At 39.3% G+C, this 16,798-nt stretch overlaps 1 protein-coding gene across 1 annotated transcript in view; it reads right to left on the bottom strand.

Moving 5' to 3' along the window:
• Positions 1-3,024: 3,024 nt before the first annotated feature.
• MRPS27 (mitochondrial ribosomal protein S27) overlaps positions 3,025-16,798 on the bottom strand; it is a 42,458-nt gene continuing 28,684 nt past the window's right edge. The window contains exons 5-11 of the mRNA XM_002194777.7: positions 14,855-14,969; positions 14,272-14,350; positions 12,920-13,035; positions 11,380-11,482; positions 9,142-9,284; positions 7,502-7,657; positions 3,025-3,433 (exon numbers count right to left, since the gene is read on the bottom strand). Coding sequence (XP_002194813.2) covers positions 3,194-3,433; positions 7,502-7,657; positions 9,142-9,284; positions 11,380-11,482; positions 12,920-13,035; positions 14,272-14,350; positions 14,855-14,969 — 952 coding nt within the window. The 3' untranslated portion in view covers positions 3,025-3,193. The remainder of the gene's footprint in view (positions 3,434-7,501; positions 7,658-9,141; positions 9,285-11,379; positions 11,483-12,919; positions 13,036-14,271; positions 14,351-14,854; positions 14,970-16,798) is intronic.

Raw genomic sequence — 16,798 nt, 5'->3', positions numbered from 1 at the left:
TCCCTGCCCCTCCTCCTTTTAAATGTGGACAGCTGCATCACAGCAGGCGACTGTGAACACAGCAGAGCACACATGGCTGCAGGCATCTGGACAGAAAGGCTTTTGACTGCTTAGGGCCCAGTTTCACTCCTAGGTCCTGCTTCAAACTTCTTTTTTAAGAGTAATTCAGCAAGCAGGTACAAAAAACAAGTTCTGTGTGCAACATGATTTATGCAAATAATCAAGTCTTAGATTTCCTGGGGTGGGAAGGAGAAAAGAAGGTAAGTTAAGGCAAGTTAATTGACATTCTGTTGATTTTTCATGCTGTTGCATTCGGTACAGAGCTCATGTGTCTTCCTGGAATATTGGCATAGGAAGATAAGCATATGCCTGAACAGCACTGGTCTCTGAATTAGCCTGTCTCACAACTTGTCTTGCTGCTGACCTTGCTCAAAACTAGCAGGTAGAAGAGAGCACCAAAGAGGAGAGTACCTTCTTCCCCTCCCTTAAGCTTCATTTGCTAATACACATTTTGAGCGTCTTTGAGATTCAGCTGTACCCATGGTTCTCAAACCTCAGGGTGCCCAAGCACTTGGTACCCCAAGCTGCTTGCACAACTGAGATGTAGCTGCAGGGCAGAGACATGGCTAGCCTCCTTGGAGAAGGAGAACAAGTAAATGTGATGATACACAGGAGGAACTTGAAGGGAATCACAGGTGAGATCAAAAAGGAAGCAGCAATGAGGATTGCTGGAGAATTCAGGAGCATACAGATACACGTACTGGACATGTAAGGATTTGCTAGGTGTGAAAATTATTTGGCTGGACAAAACATTAGAAACTGGTTGCTTTTGAGACCACAGTGAAACCCATGGTGGGGAGGAGCAGGACAGTAGCCACTGGACCATGGAGAAATATTTAGCTGGGGCCTAAGGGGAAGAAGGTCCCTAGTGTGCAGCTTGTGCAGTTGGTCCAGCTGGTCAAAGTGGCAAATGTGGCATTTCACTCAGGGTGATACCAAGGGGACAGATAAAGGAGAGGACTTGGTTTATGTCACAAATAATCTGGATCCTCTGCTGCAGGTCTTGGGTTTGATGTCCTTCATCTGGCCCCATGAATCTCATTTGCTGCCTGCAAAGCATTTTGCAAAGAAATCCCCTTCTCCCAAGGGCAGAGCAGGATACAGGAGGGACTAAGGAAAAGGCAGAGAAAGGTTGTATCTACTGGTCTGTTTATGCTTTAAACTGTGGTCAGAAGATTCCAACCCACATGCCTGGAGTAAAACAAAGATGCAACCTATAATATTAATTAGTGGGCTACTCAGAGCTAACAAGGTTGGTTTTTTTTTCTCCTATTGCTGTAATAGTTAAGTCAAAATAAATGGTAAGGAGGGGTAGTGGTGGGGGAAGTGAAGCCATCCCTGAGACAGCAGGGACACAGCAGCTGGCAGCCTGCTGGATCTCAATTAGCATTAGCAGCCCGGTGTATTTACCAGCAGGCTGAGGGAGGGAGGGTGGAGGTGCTCACAGAAATAGGCTCCTTGTGCTGCCAAGAGGCCAACAATAACCAGAGAAATGTGTTAAATTGTAGTGTAATGAAGATCCCAAGACCTTTGGAGCTACAGCCCATATTCTGAAACAGAGGAACTGAAACAGTGGTCAGGGAAGGGACACTACATTCTCTTACGTCACAATTAGGAGTGACTATGACCTCTAATATTACCAGTTTTAAGAAAATTGTTCTTAAGAGTGTTCTTTGGCCTCGATCCTTCCTTATGGTTCCCTAACCTCTCCTGGTAATCAGAAAGCATTTAAACCAAGAACGAGGGGGAAAAAACATCAGGAGACTTTTCTCAAAAGTTTTCCAGGAAACTCCACTACTAGATAAGCCAAAAAATCAATCCACTTACCTGGCTGGAGACAGCACTGTTACTGCTCTATGGGATAAACTATGGGAGCTGCTGACAAGATAGGGTCAAGGAGCTTAGTATCAGGTTTCCTAGACATGAAAGAGCAATTAGGCTCTGACTGTGTTTGCCGGGAATTCTAAGGTGTCTGGTGTATTTAATGTATGCTTTCCTATACTTAAAACAAGTTCACAGGTCTGCAGCATATTCTCACTGGATTTACAGTGGGTTTGTGGTGTCAGTTTTATCACTGCAAAACTACGCAGATGCACATTAAAACTCAAAATACTTATTTAGACCCTACAGTAGAGCACAGTGAGACAACAGTGTTGCTGTTGCCTTAAGAAACTGCAATTACAGCAAGGCTGTTGCTCAGGGCTCCCTATTTCAAAGGATCTTGTCCCGCTATGCACTGCAAAAAGTTGCTGGCTGCAGCTAACAAGATTCAGTGGGAATGTATGAAGGGATGGATGCTGATGCATCACAACCACCATCAATGCACTATGATCCTTTCCTCCCTTGCCATTTCCTTGTGCTCTTGTGAATAGCTACATTGTTTTACTGATCTGAAGAATGGGGCAAGGGACCGTGAAGGGAATTAGGTCAAAAACCTCACAAAACAGTGCCCACAATATAAAAGGAAAGTGCACTGCAATATGAGGCTCCTTGGTGTGTGCCGAGGTGATTGCATGTTTCACTACTGACTAGAAATTGAGCAAAGCAGAACCAGTACATGCAGAAATTTCTAACATCCTTACAGTAAAGACACATCGGAATGCATGTTCAAGTGCTAACTCACTAGGCTGAAACTCTCTGTAGCTTTAAAAATAGCCTAAAGTTAGGCTTCCTACCTTCCTACTCCATACACAGAAGCTTCAATTTTCCAAATGGGTTGGGAAAAAGAGAAAAACCCAATCAATATATGTTAATCCTCTTAGTGTCTGCAGTTCAGAGTAGAAAAGGCATTCTTTCCTGTGAGAAACCCCTATTGAAACAACTTGTGTTTGAAATTCTTCCCTTTTTTTTTCTTTCCACCCTCTAGACCTTTCATCATAGGCAAGCTACTCCTTATGCCTTTGTTTCTTTGTGTTGTCTCTATCCCATCTCTTGCCTGGATGATGGTAGAAAGAAAACACAACATTTACAGGATGAAGATTTCGTGCTTTACTTCAGGAAGCAGAGAAAATGGGACGCTTTATTTGCATACAGCAGTCACACCCACAGCATGACTGAAGTGAAATATTAATAATGGGAAACACTTCAATTCACTGACAGAGGAGTGCATACCACGGCATTCCAAGTTCCAGTACTAAGCAGATGCTTTAGCTAGCTTCCTAGCTTCCATGTCCTGCTTAGCCTGTTCTCTCATTGCTCTCTCTCTCTCAATGAGAAGTATTTGTAGTTCTTCCCACTTCTTGAGGTTCTGCTCATATTTTGCAATGTCTTCCACTTCACACTGCGGCAGTTTCTCCTTGACAAGTTGGGTTGTCAGGGTTAACAGGCTTTCAGATTCAACTTTGCCAAGTGAATGCAGTTTGGAGTTCAGCTCCTGTCAGAAAAAGAGATTTGGTAGGAGTGTCAAGGAGAAAGCCACTCAATCACAAAACAATCAGACACAAAATACTTCTCTACAACCAACATATCACTGAATTATTATTATTATTACTATTATTATTAGTACTAGTAGCAGTAGTAGTAGTAGTAGTGCTGTGCTGCTATACAGCCCAGGTTACTATCACACATTCCACTACAATGTAGTAGTTGCTACCATTTCTTGAAATGCTAACCTCTAGAGTATTTGTCTTTATTGCAACAAAACTGAACCAATGAAATTTCATTTTCATTAACTATTCAAATTATCTTCTTTTTCCAAGTTCAGTTATCTGGTTTTAGCAAAGATCAGCTGACCAGTAAACCACAATAAATATTATTTAGACACCTTGATTTTCTCTTGCCTCAAAACCAACTGCAAGATTTCATCAACACTGCCTGCACCAACATCCCTCCCAACAGGTCCATGTCACTTCAAATGTTCTCTTTCTAACTGCATACTAAGTAACTCCCATAATTTTTCTTTCGAACTTACTGTGTCTGAGGTGTGACTAACACAGATTATACAACACTGTTAAAAGTAAGTGATATATTTTTAGGGGTATTCTACACTGAAATAGAGCAAAGCCTTAGAAAGGAACTCAAATTTTCTTTCTTAAGCTTTACTTATATAGATTTCCTGCAGCATAAAATGTTAATACACTTAAAATGATGAATATCTAGTGATACTATTTCTGGCTTTCTGTGATCTTTAGCCTGATGGTTCTTTAACATTCTGATTAATTGCCTTGAATGTGCAGATACACAACCATGGAGAAGATTATACAGCACTGGAAAATTCTTTATCCCTTGTTCATTCATTAGGTGAAAACACATTTTTCCAACTCTTCTCTTAAATAAAACATTTTACCCAGCCCAGCACTTGCAAAAATGTTTAAAGTAAGCATGTGTTCTAATGAAAGGTGCATCTGTGTTTTCTTCATTTGAATGAAACTTGTTTTGCATTGCAGTACAATGGAATGAAGATGTGTGGATCATTCTCCTCCAAACAAAATGGCAGTCTTAGAGCCATGCAGATATCCAGACTTCCAGTTATCACAAGAAGTTTATGTAGTATGCAGCTGATCCACAGTGTTCCTCTTACCCAAGCTCAGGCTGGCAATAATCTGCAAATGCATATCCCCTCAGCTTCTACCTGGAGGCTCTGCCTTGTTTTTAGGCAGGAAACTATTATGTCCCCTCTGAGGCCTCTCCACTATCTCTCTCCCTCAGCCAGCACAACTGCAGGCTTTGTTGTGTTTCACCTCAGAGGTCTGAACTGGACAGACAGCAGATCAAAGACTCTTTAAAATGCTACAGAGGCAGGTCTGAGTGGCTTGCGTATTTGGTTCTGTCTCTTTTTTGATTTTATGATAAAGAATGAAGACAAAGCAAATATCTTCAAAGCTAATTAATTAAAACCAAACTCAATAAAGTATTCAGGTGTTTTAGTCTCAGTAGGTACACATGGCATCAGTGAAAAATCTGAAGAAACCGCACAGCTTGGGTTTGGGGAAGAAACTTGACAACTATGTTCATAGATTAGATATCTAACTAGTTTAGATCATTCACACTTTTCCTATTAAGCTCTACCAAGGATGAGCTGAAAAGGGGCTGAACTTATACACAGGAAATTGAACTACAGAAAGGCAATAAACTGTAAACTAGCAGGTCTTGTCTCCTAAGCCATTACTGGCATCACTGGTATCCTGGAATACTTCCTGCTCTTGTCTTATATATTAATAATACTGATTTAGGAAAGCAGGCTGTCTGTCCTATCGGTACCAAAAAAGCACATTCATAAATGGTTAAATCATGACTTTTATAGTCTCCATGGCTCTGCATGCAGACAAGTTAGGGAAGAAGGTGCATTGTTTTTGGAGAAGGTTTTCCCAGCATTTATGTGATAAAATGTTTGCCAGCTACTGATCATTGACACAGATGGAAAGAATTGTCTGAAGAACACTATAGTGAGCAGTGAGCCTCAGCACACAGGATCTGAAAACAGGTAATTACAACACAAATGAGTGTCAGAGTCTAGATTACAGCTCTAACAGCTTTTCAGAAAGAGACAAATGCCCTCAGGTCCTCTTTTTTTTTAGTGGAAGCAAAGCCAAGTATCCATATCTGTTAGACTTCCCTGCCTTTTTCAGGTACTTTACAAATGGTTGTTCTGAAAGTTGTTATGAGACAGAGAGGCCATTCCATGGCGTACCACAGAGGAGTGTGTGTATGTCTGGAGCAAACCCATATGCTTTTGCCTGCATTCTGAGGCATCTGATTTGTGAAGCAGAATTGGAAATGCAGGAGGCAGAAGTAATTGGATTTGAGCTCAAGGAGAAAGACTGGGACATCTTGGCTAATTAATGCAGGGTTGGACAAAGTGTAACTGAATTTTTTTCAGCGCCAGAAGTGCAAACCCTCTGCTGTGGTTACACAGAAGGAGCAGATGATCTGCGCTGGGGCAGGAGCTGGGGAATGCACACATCACCAGGTTGACTCAGAGCTGCCACCTTCCCTCACCCTGAAGGATTTATAGTGCACTGCGAACTAGTATACCTGTAAATGTCCCAGGCCACAACTGAGAAGAGCCACTTGGCCGGCCTAATGGATTTGAGAGAAGAATCTAGGAACTCCTTCAGGCTTAGCTGAAATGGCATTCTCACTCGTAAGCTCCTTTTCTCATTCACACAACCAGAAATTTTGGCTTATTACTGATGCATAGATGTCACATGGTGGCTATGTCTTTCTAATATTCAGACTTTCCTGTTCAGATTTTAAACACTGGGACTAGTTTTTTGGCCAAAAGTCACTCACTGCCATACCAGGGAAAGCCTGAATTTGGATTAATTATGGAATTTGTGAAAAGGTTGAGCTGAGAAGAAAACAAGATTCTTGGCACTAGTCCCCAGTTTGATACTCAGACCTCATTTTGGGCATTCTGCATTATTTTCTTCAAGGCTAGACAATGGATAGACAAGAAGAGATACAAGAATCTTCTCACTCCCTCCTTCAAAGGACACTTGTGTTTACCTAATTCACTGAAATTCATCAAGGCATTAATTACCATATGTTGAGCACCCACTGATTCCCAAACACTTAAATTAAAAAGTTTTAACGGCCATAACACAAGTTTAGTATCTAAATGCTAGTGGCAAAGTTATGTAAGTAAAAATTAAAGCAAGACAAAGTGTGTGTGTGAGCTGAAACCGTAAGATACTAGTCTTTTAACTTTTGAAATTTCTTTAGAACAGTCATATCTAGCACAACTCTCCAAGGTCAGAGCCATCCAGCAGAAATGATGGGTTATGGAAAGAGCACTGCCCATGGAACTGTAAGCCAGGTAAGGTTCAACCTGAAGTACTTGATTTTTACCACAGCACAAAACAGAGTTGATAAAGTAAAATTAGCTCATTTAGCTAACTTTGAGATGATCAAATAAAATCAGATGATCAAATTAAATGCACTTATTATGTAGATGTGCCCTAATGAACAGCCTTCTGTGTTTCTTAATGTTATCACTAGAATAATGATAACAATCTAAAGATAAAAGGAAGGTGATATGAACCTGATTTAATTCTCCAGTCTGAAAGTACAAGATACAACATTCCTACATAATTATAATGCACACAAATGGACAATAAATTCAGGGTAGTCTCACACCCATTATAATTCATTTTAATGAGCACAAGCCCACACAAGGTCAGATAACCGGTCTCTAAAGACATAACACTTTTGCAAACAGGACTGAAGTTATCATTTTCATGTATGAAAAGTGAAGATAAAATTCCAGCAGACAGACAAAAGACAAGTAGCCTTGAGCATTTCTGTCTTTGTAGGCTGCTGCTTCCCGTTTGGAGAAGCGAAAATGCAAGGTGACATTAGTTTCAAAAATGCCAAACAGAATCCTGATGCACTGAAAGGGTGTCAGTCTACTAGCCATAGTAAGTCAGCATCTGTATTTTCTAGTATACCTCACAGAGATCTACCACAGCTTAGAATACTTAGAGAAATTAAACTGTCTTACCTTGAATCGGCTGTAGTACTCAGGTACTTTAGACTGCTCTGTTTCTTCTGACTCTGCACACTGCAACTTCTGCTCTAATTTCTTGGCTTCCTCAGCAGATTCTGGATCAGGTTTGGCTTCAAGGACAGACTGCAAAATGGTCTCTAAGGCATCAATCTAGACAATCACATTTGTCATGGTTAGAATCAAGAGTTTGGGAATACAATCTAAGTAACACTACCGTCAAACAACTTAATGAATTACCTTGTATTTTGAGATGACTTCTGTATATGCTAAATAGAAAACCAAATTCTAAAAGGAAATGAGATGATCTTGGAAGAATTTTGCACTGTGCTTGGGAGATCTTGGAGCGTGTGGCTCTCACTCACAGTCAATGAATTGCTTTTTGGGCTCTACTACTGGTTATGTACAGAGACGCAGCATTAGTAAAGAATCAGCAAGAACTTTCTTTTACAAGTTCTTACGTTATCCACTGAACAAAGTAAAAAGTACCTCTATACAGATAAAATTTCTAGGAATTAATAGCACTTATTATTTTTAGAGTATCAGTATGCAGACAGATAGGATTCTCTATGGACCTATGGTACCAGAGACATACAGCCCTGTTTCAACACCAGGATGTTCATCTACAACCCAGAGCAAGAAAGGGAATTTCTGAATTTGTCTAGGGTTTGTAAGCAGAAAAAAATCACAAGTGTATTAAGTTGAATTCTCCAGACTTTAAGAAAGACACCTCCAAAACCACACACCTGAAGAGGTAACTCAAAATGGTGGAAGTCGCAGATGTGACCTGTCTTGGACTATCCAGTATTATTTTCTGAGAAGCTTCAGAAAATAGAGCAATAGGTAGGAGTACCTGCTGAGCAGTGCCCCAGACTTCTGCTTGTCAGCGGAGACTGCAAGTTTAGTAGTGACATAAGCAAAATGTCCCACCATCAGGGACACCTTAGGAAAAAGTACCAAGAAGAGAAGGAGAGACCTCTGTGATGTTTCTTTGCTCCAGCCCATGTGGTAGTGACATACTAAGTTACTCCTAAGCTGTCCAATTCCAGGATCAGCCTGATTTGCCAAAACACTCTTAAGCCCCAAGTCCCTTAGGTAGTGCCGATCTCCTAAATGGACTGAATCTAGCTGTCCTCCCTGTAGGGCAGTACAAACATTCTAGAAATCACTCTGTTGGCTTTTTGGACCAGTACCACTCAGGACATCATCTGAGGTCACAGAATACATACAATTAGCCATAAGAGCAAGAAGATGTGACAGTTCATCCCCACTGCTAAAAAATATGTCTCTGAGTGGTTTCAAAAACTTGAGAAACAAAGTTGTCTTCCCATCCCTACAGACACATTTCCTGTGACACAGACACAGGTGTCTCTAAAGGGAGGGCAAGGCTTAGAAAACTTACTTAAATGGTCTGTGGCAGCAGCACACATTCACTGCCAAGGACACGCCAGTAGACATCATCACTGGCTCATCAACTTAACCACTGATTCTGTTCTAAATATTACTTCTCCTGTCTTGTAAAGGCCTCTGAAGTTTGCAGGGCATCTTTTCTAACAAGGACAGAATGCACAGGTTTTACTGAAGTTTGTTTAATATTAAATTCCCCTTGTTCAGTAAGTTACAGCCTTTATACTTACAGCTTCTTTACAGATTTTGATGTCCCCTGACAATGAAGCCACATTCTCCATCACTTGCAAGGCTCTATTTAAATATCCAGGTGTCCACATCAGTGGCATTAGATGGTACACAGCTCTTAATCCTTTTGTCAACTCCACCTTTCCTGTGATAAAAACACACTTTATTGTTAGTGTTTCAATATCTGAATCTTAACGGAACCTGTATAGGTTGGCTCTGGTTTCTAGCAAGTGTCTTGGCTTCGGTGGTAAAAACAACACTTAGAAAGTTTTTCTGAAAGAATTTCCATTGCTCTAATTTTATTAACATGCCTCTTTTTTTCTCAACTTCATCTAATTATGTGCATGTTTCTGGTACCTCCTCATTCCCCCTCACCCAGAAATTTTGCCCAAATGGAAATCAGAGTAAGTGGCCAGGTTTTCTGGTTGTCTGGCTTTGTAACAGCAGCTTGTAGAAGGATGCCTGAAGATCTCAGACAAATGTCTCCTTAGCTTTCAGCTGACTATGGAGCATGTATGCACTAAATCTGATTCTCCAGATTTACCTCTGTGGCCTCTAGGGTTTACTCACCCATAACAGCACATGTTATGGCTAAGCGTTCAGCTTACTACCCCGGTTTCTGCTTAGGCTTCCTAAGAGAAAATACAGGACACCTGCCAAAAAGGAAATTCTGGTTCTTGATAAGACAATCTGTGCAACAAAGTGTTCATTGATTTTAGCAGGACCTGTGATGTACTGCACCACTTGCAAAGTGGCTTTTTTTCTGCCAGTAATTACTTGAGATCATGAAACTCCTGCATAATAGAGGAAACACACATGACATTGTAGTAGATGCAATTTACAATGATTGCAACTCTTGGGCTTTGATCTTGTTATTGTCAGCATAACAGATAATACCTCTTCAAGTGTAGTTTACAGGAGTTGTGTCCAAGCTCCCAATTCAATCTGCACTCTGGCTATAATAAGACAAAACTATGAGACACACCCTCTTTACATGGAAGAGAACAGTTTAGGAAAAGCAAGGTAGTAAGTGCACAGACAAAACCTATGGACCACGGCTAAATTAAAATAGCTGAGGTGCTTGAGGCCACTCTGTCCCTGTAGACATCTTTTTCTCTCTCAGAGGTCACTTCCATTAGTGTTGGCAAGACTTTGGTATATGTGACATAACAGAAAATAGCTTTTGATCCACTGAAAGTCAATGTCATGGACCAAGCACTACTGCTCTCAGAAAAGAGTGAAGTGCGTTTTTGAAATACAGCCACTACTCTAATAATCTATATGACATTTAAAACTCTCCAAACTGAATGCCAACTGGACAGTAAAGTCCTTGTTTGTAACAGTATCTCCATTGGATTATGAACTACAGCACTATGAAAAATCCTGCTTTCAAATTAGTTTTCACAATTATCCCTCTTTTTGGCTGAAAGTTAGGGGTTTTTTTACAGTCATGATAAATACAAATCAGCATCCTAACTCTGCCACCACACATCATATTTTGAGGTGACATTTGAAAAACAAATTCACTTTTTATTACCCTCAATAATGCAGTAATGAAACAAATATTTACAATAAATTGTTGAGTACTTACTTTCTAGTAAATAATCTTTTTGTAAAGTATAAAACCATATCCATCTCTACTATATTCCACTAAAGAGTCAGATGAAATTCAAGAATTATTTGCCCTTTTCCCTTCCCTTCAATTCTGAATATACTGTAACTTCTCTTTAATACTATATAGCACTGCTATCTGCTGTTCACAACCCCAACATTTACTTTACAATGACTAGTAAAAGTTCTAAACATAGTGTGTTCCAGGGTGTGCTCTCCCATCTTATAAGGTTTAAAGGTTATTTTAAGATGTTCATTAACCAGAAAGACTCTGTTGTCCATAACCTTAGAAATCTGTACTTTAGGGTATTTTTTTTTTATGATTTGTTGGTCAACCAACAAACTAATCCCACTGTTATTTAGAATATCTTCTCTCTTTCAACATCTAACCCAAACATGCAGGGAGCACTACAACTGGTTCTGAAGCTTTCTGATGAATCAAATTCAAACCAGTTCTACCCTCCAGGCCTACAAAATAGATTCAATCGTAACTCTGAAATTGTCCTTCCACTATTTCTTTTTCTCCTTTGTCTTCTCCTTGATTACATTTTAATAAAACAAAGATGCTAATTTAGTTCAGCCTCTGAAGACAAGAGAGGAAAGCTGACAATGAGGGAGGTAAAACTTACCAAGGAACGCATAGCCATAGAGCTGGGAACTAAAACCCACAGTGTTACTTTGCTTTAGACCCGTAAGCAATAGTGAAGCTCCAATATTTCTCTCTTCTTCCCACTGCAAATAATGTATCGACTAAGTAAGTGTTCCTTTAACAAATACAAATACAAAATGGCAGCAAAGACAGCATACACAGCTTTCATCACATCTTAGCAACAAAGTAAAAATCATTAAACATGCCCAGAGTTCAGTTACAGTATATGTGTCCTGACGAACAGTACAGACTGTATTAGGAACAACTCCCTTTCCAGAAGACTAAAATGTGAGTGACTGAAATTTTGCAAGAAAGTTCTTCTTTCTTTGTTTACCCCTACATCTTAACCAAACACAGAAAACTGGTTCTGAACATTACGAGGCATTGAATGGTACTCTGAATGGTGTATACAAATAAAAATATCATTTCATTGCTGTCTTTGGATGGGATTACTTCAAAATGCATATTAAATAAGTCACAGTTATATAAATAACCTTGCCTTAAACATGTCTTATGTTCACACCACCTTTACTTGCACATTCAGTTTCCATGAAACACTACAAATACTGACAAATGCTCATCTTCGCAGTGCAGATATACAAACATGGACAAACACAATGGAAAAACAAGATTTTAATCCCTTTGCTTTTCACATACAAGCGACTAAGCATGCTTTATTTCTAGGGAATGAAGAGAATATCCAAAACAGTAAATGCACTTTTCTCTTCTTTGGTGAAAACTCAAATTACAACCCAACTGGGTAAAACCTGAAGGCACCTGTAAAATGTGTTTTGGAAGATGCTTCATGTAACACAGATGGAGGTGTCAAGCATTTGCTATAGAGATGACAACATGCTATTGAAGGCTTGAGCCAAACTACATTAAAAATAGCTTTCTACAGAGATCATGGCTGAGCCCCTTCTGCAAAGGTAGAATAATGCCACTTCCAAGACCCTGAACTGTCATTCTGGCCTAAACCAAGCAAGCTGTAAATAATAAACCCATAATCCTTGGAGTTAAGAGAAACATAACAAATTTAATTTTAAAACAGATAGGTAATAAGAAGCAATACACCCAAAGCCAACTGGGGTACTAAAAAACCTAGTAAAAATGCTTTATAATTCTGCAACATGACCGTTACCAGGCTCTGATGGTGGGCAATACTCAGCTCAATGGGATTCTATATTTTTTTTAGCGGCAACTGATATGAACTGAAGTATCAATTCATGTCCTTCAAATGGTCACACATTACATCTGAAAATCCCTACACAGCCTCCCTTTCAGAGAAAGAGCAAAAGAGGTGACAAGTGATTTGATGGTTTTCATACTTGGTTGTTTCTTTTTTCCTTTCTTTTTTTCCTTCTGCAGTTGCAAAAATAATGAGAAAAATTTTTCCCCCATTTTTTCCCCAGGTAAACTTAGGGGATATAAAATATGTTTATGAACGAATGTCTAATTGACAGTATCACAACACTTGGAAGCAGAGGCTCTGTGTATCCTTCTGAATGTGGTCAGCTTACCGTATGTTCAGACTTGGTTGCCAGGTACTGGTATAAAACATAGAGAGAAAGAAGCTGTGTTGATAATTCATCAAAACTTTCTTGGAGCATGATCTCTGTAACTACTGACATAGCATCTATGGAAGAAAACAATACTTAATCAGCATAGCTTCCAATATATATCTTCCTTTTGCACTCATGTTCAGTGACGCTTTATTGCTGCAGTATGCTTTGAAATAGTTAAACAGAAAATAAAACATTTCTTGCAACTAGAATACACCTACAGAATTAGTCTTATTCCTTTGGGTTGCTCAAACACACTGCAAGAAGGAAGACTGGGTTGAATAGCATGAAACTACAGCCAAGGAGTTCTTAAAATCATCTTAGCTCTACACATTTCAGTTGGCTCTTCTTTCCTCAGCTCTTCAATCACTAAAAAAAGTTTAAAAATTATTTTTTTGTTCTTGTGTTTTGATTACAAACAAAAGAAGACTGGCTTAACTTCATCAGCCTTAGGGTGACAGGAGTACAAAGGGTAAGAAGTGTTGTCACAGATCATCCATAATGGTCTATTCAGCAAACAATGCTCTAGAGAAGCTCTACATGTAGTTCCAGTGACACTCCTGTCAGGAAGGACAGTTTGGAAAAAGCCCTTCAGTTTTACACAGAAAATAAATACAGATAAACTAGGGGGGGATTCAAAGATAGAGGGGGCATGTCCCAAAGTAAAAAAATTGCATGTATCAATTTATTGTTTAGCAAAATCTTTCAGTTCCTTTCCATTATCTGTTTTAGAAGACCTTTATGCAAAGGAAACCTTACTGCAAGTTTACAGCACTAGAAAACCTGCAGTGAAATTAAAGTCAGTCATTAAAATTAGTATATGTCCTCAAACATGAAAGGTAACTTCAATATGGCAATTCAGCATAGCTGGATTGCTCCACTGACAGTCTGAAAGCCTACACAAACAGTTTATATATGTACCTTTTTGAACAGCTAAATGTATGGAAGATGAATACCAACACACATTTTGATTCTGGTAACACTCTTATTAATTGTCACTAATAAGTTCGATCATATCAGTACCACATATGTCAGACTGAAAATGATGTAACCGAAGAAGATTGTTTACACTTGCAATAGGATTAATAACAGTAGAAACTGTGACTCATGCAAGTTTCAAAACTATAAAAAAAATAAAATCCCAACAAAAACAAGAGAAAAACATCCAGAAAATCCTTCAAGGGAAGGTGAAGTTGCATTTTATGTTGAATTCAGGAAAAAATATGTCTGCAAGTTTTTAGTCTAAAGACAAGCTCTGTAAATATAAGAGCATATAACTAAGAATGCAGTAATGGTATGTGCTTTCTTACCTTCATATTTCTTCTGCTTTATAAAGCAATCCAGCAAAATATTGAATGTAAAATTATCTGGAAAAATTCCATACTGAACCTGAAGAAAATAAGGAAAAGAAGTTGTGTGCAAGTGTGCTGTCCAAGTCTTCGCAAGCACAATGCTGCAGATACCAGAAAGAGCAGAACCACGACATTGCACATTGATGCAATGTACAGTCAAGCATCACAAGAGATTAGCATGGCTCCTGTGGTGTAGGCTCTCCAACTTCTGATGCACTGGATTTGTTTTAGCATTTTATCTGAGCCTTTCGGACAAGGAATGGCACTGCCTATCACGTTATTATGCCTGCCCTGCAATTAACATGTTTTGGACACCAACACTATTTAAGACCAAAAAGCTTTCTGAGAAAAGAGAGAATTTAAAAGCTGTAAAAAAGCCATCGTTAAAATTCAAGCACAATAGTCATTTGTATTCTGACAAAGAAATCTGAACTTCAAACCATGGTCTGCAGGACCTGGCTGCAACAGGAATTCCTTTCAAGCCACACTTGAATCACAAGCCGATCAAATATATTCGTGTCTGTTTTTTGGTAAAACTTACCTTGTTTTGTATTGTGTATAAGGCTTTATCTTGAGCATTGTATTTTAAGCACTGTCTGATCCAGCTGTGAATGGTCCAGTCTCTTAAGTACCAGGAATTTGGGCTATGCCGAAACCTAAAGATGAAAAAAACTTCTGGTGACAATATGACTCTGCTACCACAGAAACAAATTCTGTAATCAACCCAACTATGAGTTTCAAAACCTCACAATTTGTGAACTCAGATAAAAATTTCTCCATGTTTGACTTGGCAGTCAATCACTTCTCTCTAAAGAGCTCCAGATAGTCCTTTCAAGGAAGAGAAACAAAACTTTGACACATAAATAGTATGTACAAAGGGGAATCCGACCTTTATACAAATGCGTAATATTTAAACTTCTCCCTTTCCTGAAAGCCTACTACTTTTTTTCTTGAAAAAAAAGAATACCAAAAAACTAACAGTTTGGTACATTTATGAAGACCAACTGAGACGGGTGTAAATACTGTAGTATGTTCTGACATTGTCCTTCTGATTGTGTAAGATTGCATTATATAACATTTTGATGTATAATGTTGCTGTGCTTGTCAAAGAGCTACGACTGATAATGTCAGCAAGTATCAGAATTACATCAAAATATAACTGCATCTGAAACGTTGGAGCTTGTGTAATCTGGTGTCTCTCACTCTTTCTAAATCATGCCTCAGTTCTCCAGTTAAGAATTCATTATGCCTCAGCACAGGTCATCCCTGGGCTGCTGCATGCTCCATTTGCCTTAGAAATGCTTCATCAGTGAGGCATAGCTCATGCACGGGGAACCTGCTGGAAAGCCTTTCATCGCCTCTCTGCACAAGTTTAATCTATTCTGAGACACCTCATGCCGTAACTTCAGCAGTCTTCCAAGGCAAACCACTCCAGCGCTCAACCAGTTTGTAAAATTAAATACTTTAAATTTCATTGCATCCTTATTCAGACACATTGCTCTGTATTTGAACAAACGGTGACAAAAAGCATATGGAACTTTAGCTTTGACAAATATCCAAGCATCAGTTAAAAGCTCAGTGGTAGGAGCTGCTACCTTGGTCCTGAGCTGAATTTCATACCCCCGTGCGAAGAGATGCATGCAGTCTTTCTCAATTCAAACGAAAACTGATCTCAGTCCCCAGCACAGAAGTGACTGCCACTTTCTGTAAAGAACACCAAGGACTGAGCTGAGCTCATGTGCAGATGCTGCAGCCCCAAGCCAAGCTGCAGCACCATTTAGAGGCAGGGCAGACTCTTCCATCTGAGTGAGCATGCTTTCCAGAACGTTTATCAGATTAATGTGGCCACCAACCCCCTTTCCCCCCTCAGTAAATCTCTTGTCTGTCACTGAGGGCTACACATGACCAAGGCTGGAAAAGTACTGCAGCTAGGCAGCCTTCAGAACGAAGAAGACAGCCATGCCAAAAGTGGATCTAAACAACTACAGAGTCTAAATATAAGTACTGGAAGTGGCATAGAAATCTCCCCATTAAATTAGAATTTAATAGCCAAAGAAAAGCACGCTTTGAATATTAAATTACAAGCATTCTGGTGCTGTAATTGCTTTCCATTTACTTCTCCCTGGAGCTCAAATACTCAGAGTAGCAAGAATGTATATTTGCTTTCACTAAAGTCCTGTGTCATGGACAAATTCAGTTACAGGAATTTGGATTTAATCATACTTTGATGAAAAAATTATCTAAGTGCTACAGACGTTTTCACCAGCAATTTAAGAAGGGTCCAGCTGGAACACCAGCACCCAGCAATAATGCTGCCAACATATTTTCAAGTTTCATTAAATGCTTAATATTGTTTCACAAGCGGAAAACAACAGACTTGTCTTTCAGAAAGTGTGATGCTGATGCTCCCAAGTATTTAGGCTTTCTATTGATACAATATTTGCAAGGGAAAAACAAGTATTCAAAAAACAACAACAACAAACAA

The sequence above is a fragment of the Taeniopygia guttata genome, chromosome Z, assembly GCF_048771995.1.
Source record: "Taeniopygia guttata chromosome Z, bTaeGut7.mat, whole genome shotgun sequence".
NCBI classification, from domain to species: Eukaryota; Metazoa; Chordata; class Aves; order Passeriformes; family Estrildidae; genus Taeniopygia; species Taeniopygia guttata.
The sequence above is the reverse complement of the archived record's forward strand: the minus strand, read 5'-3'. Positions and strand labels throughout refer to the sequence as shown.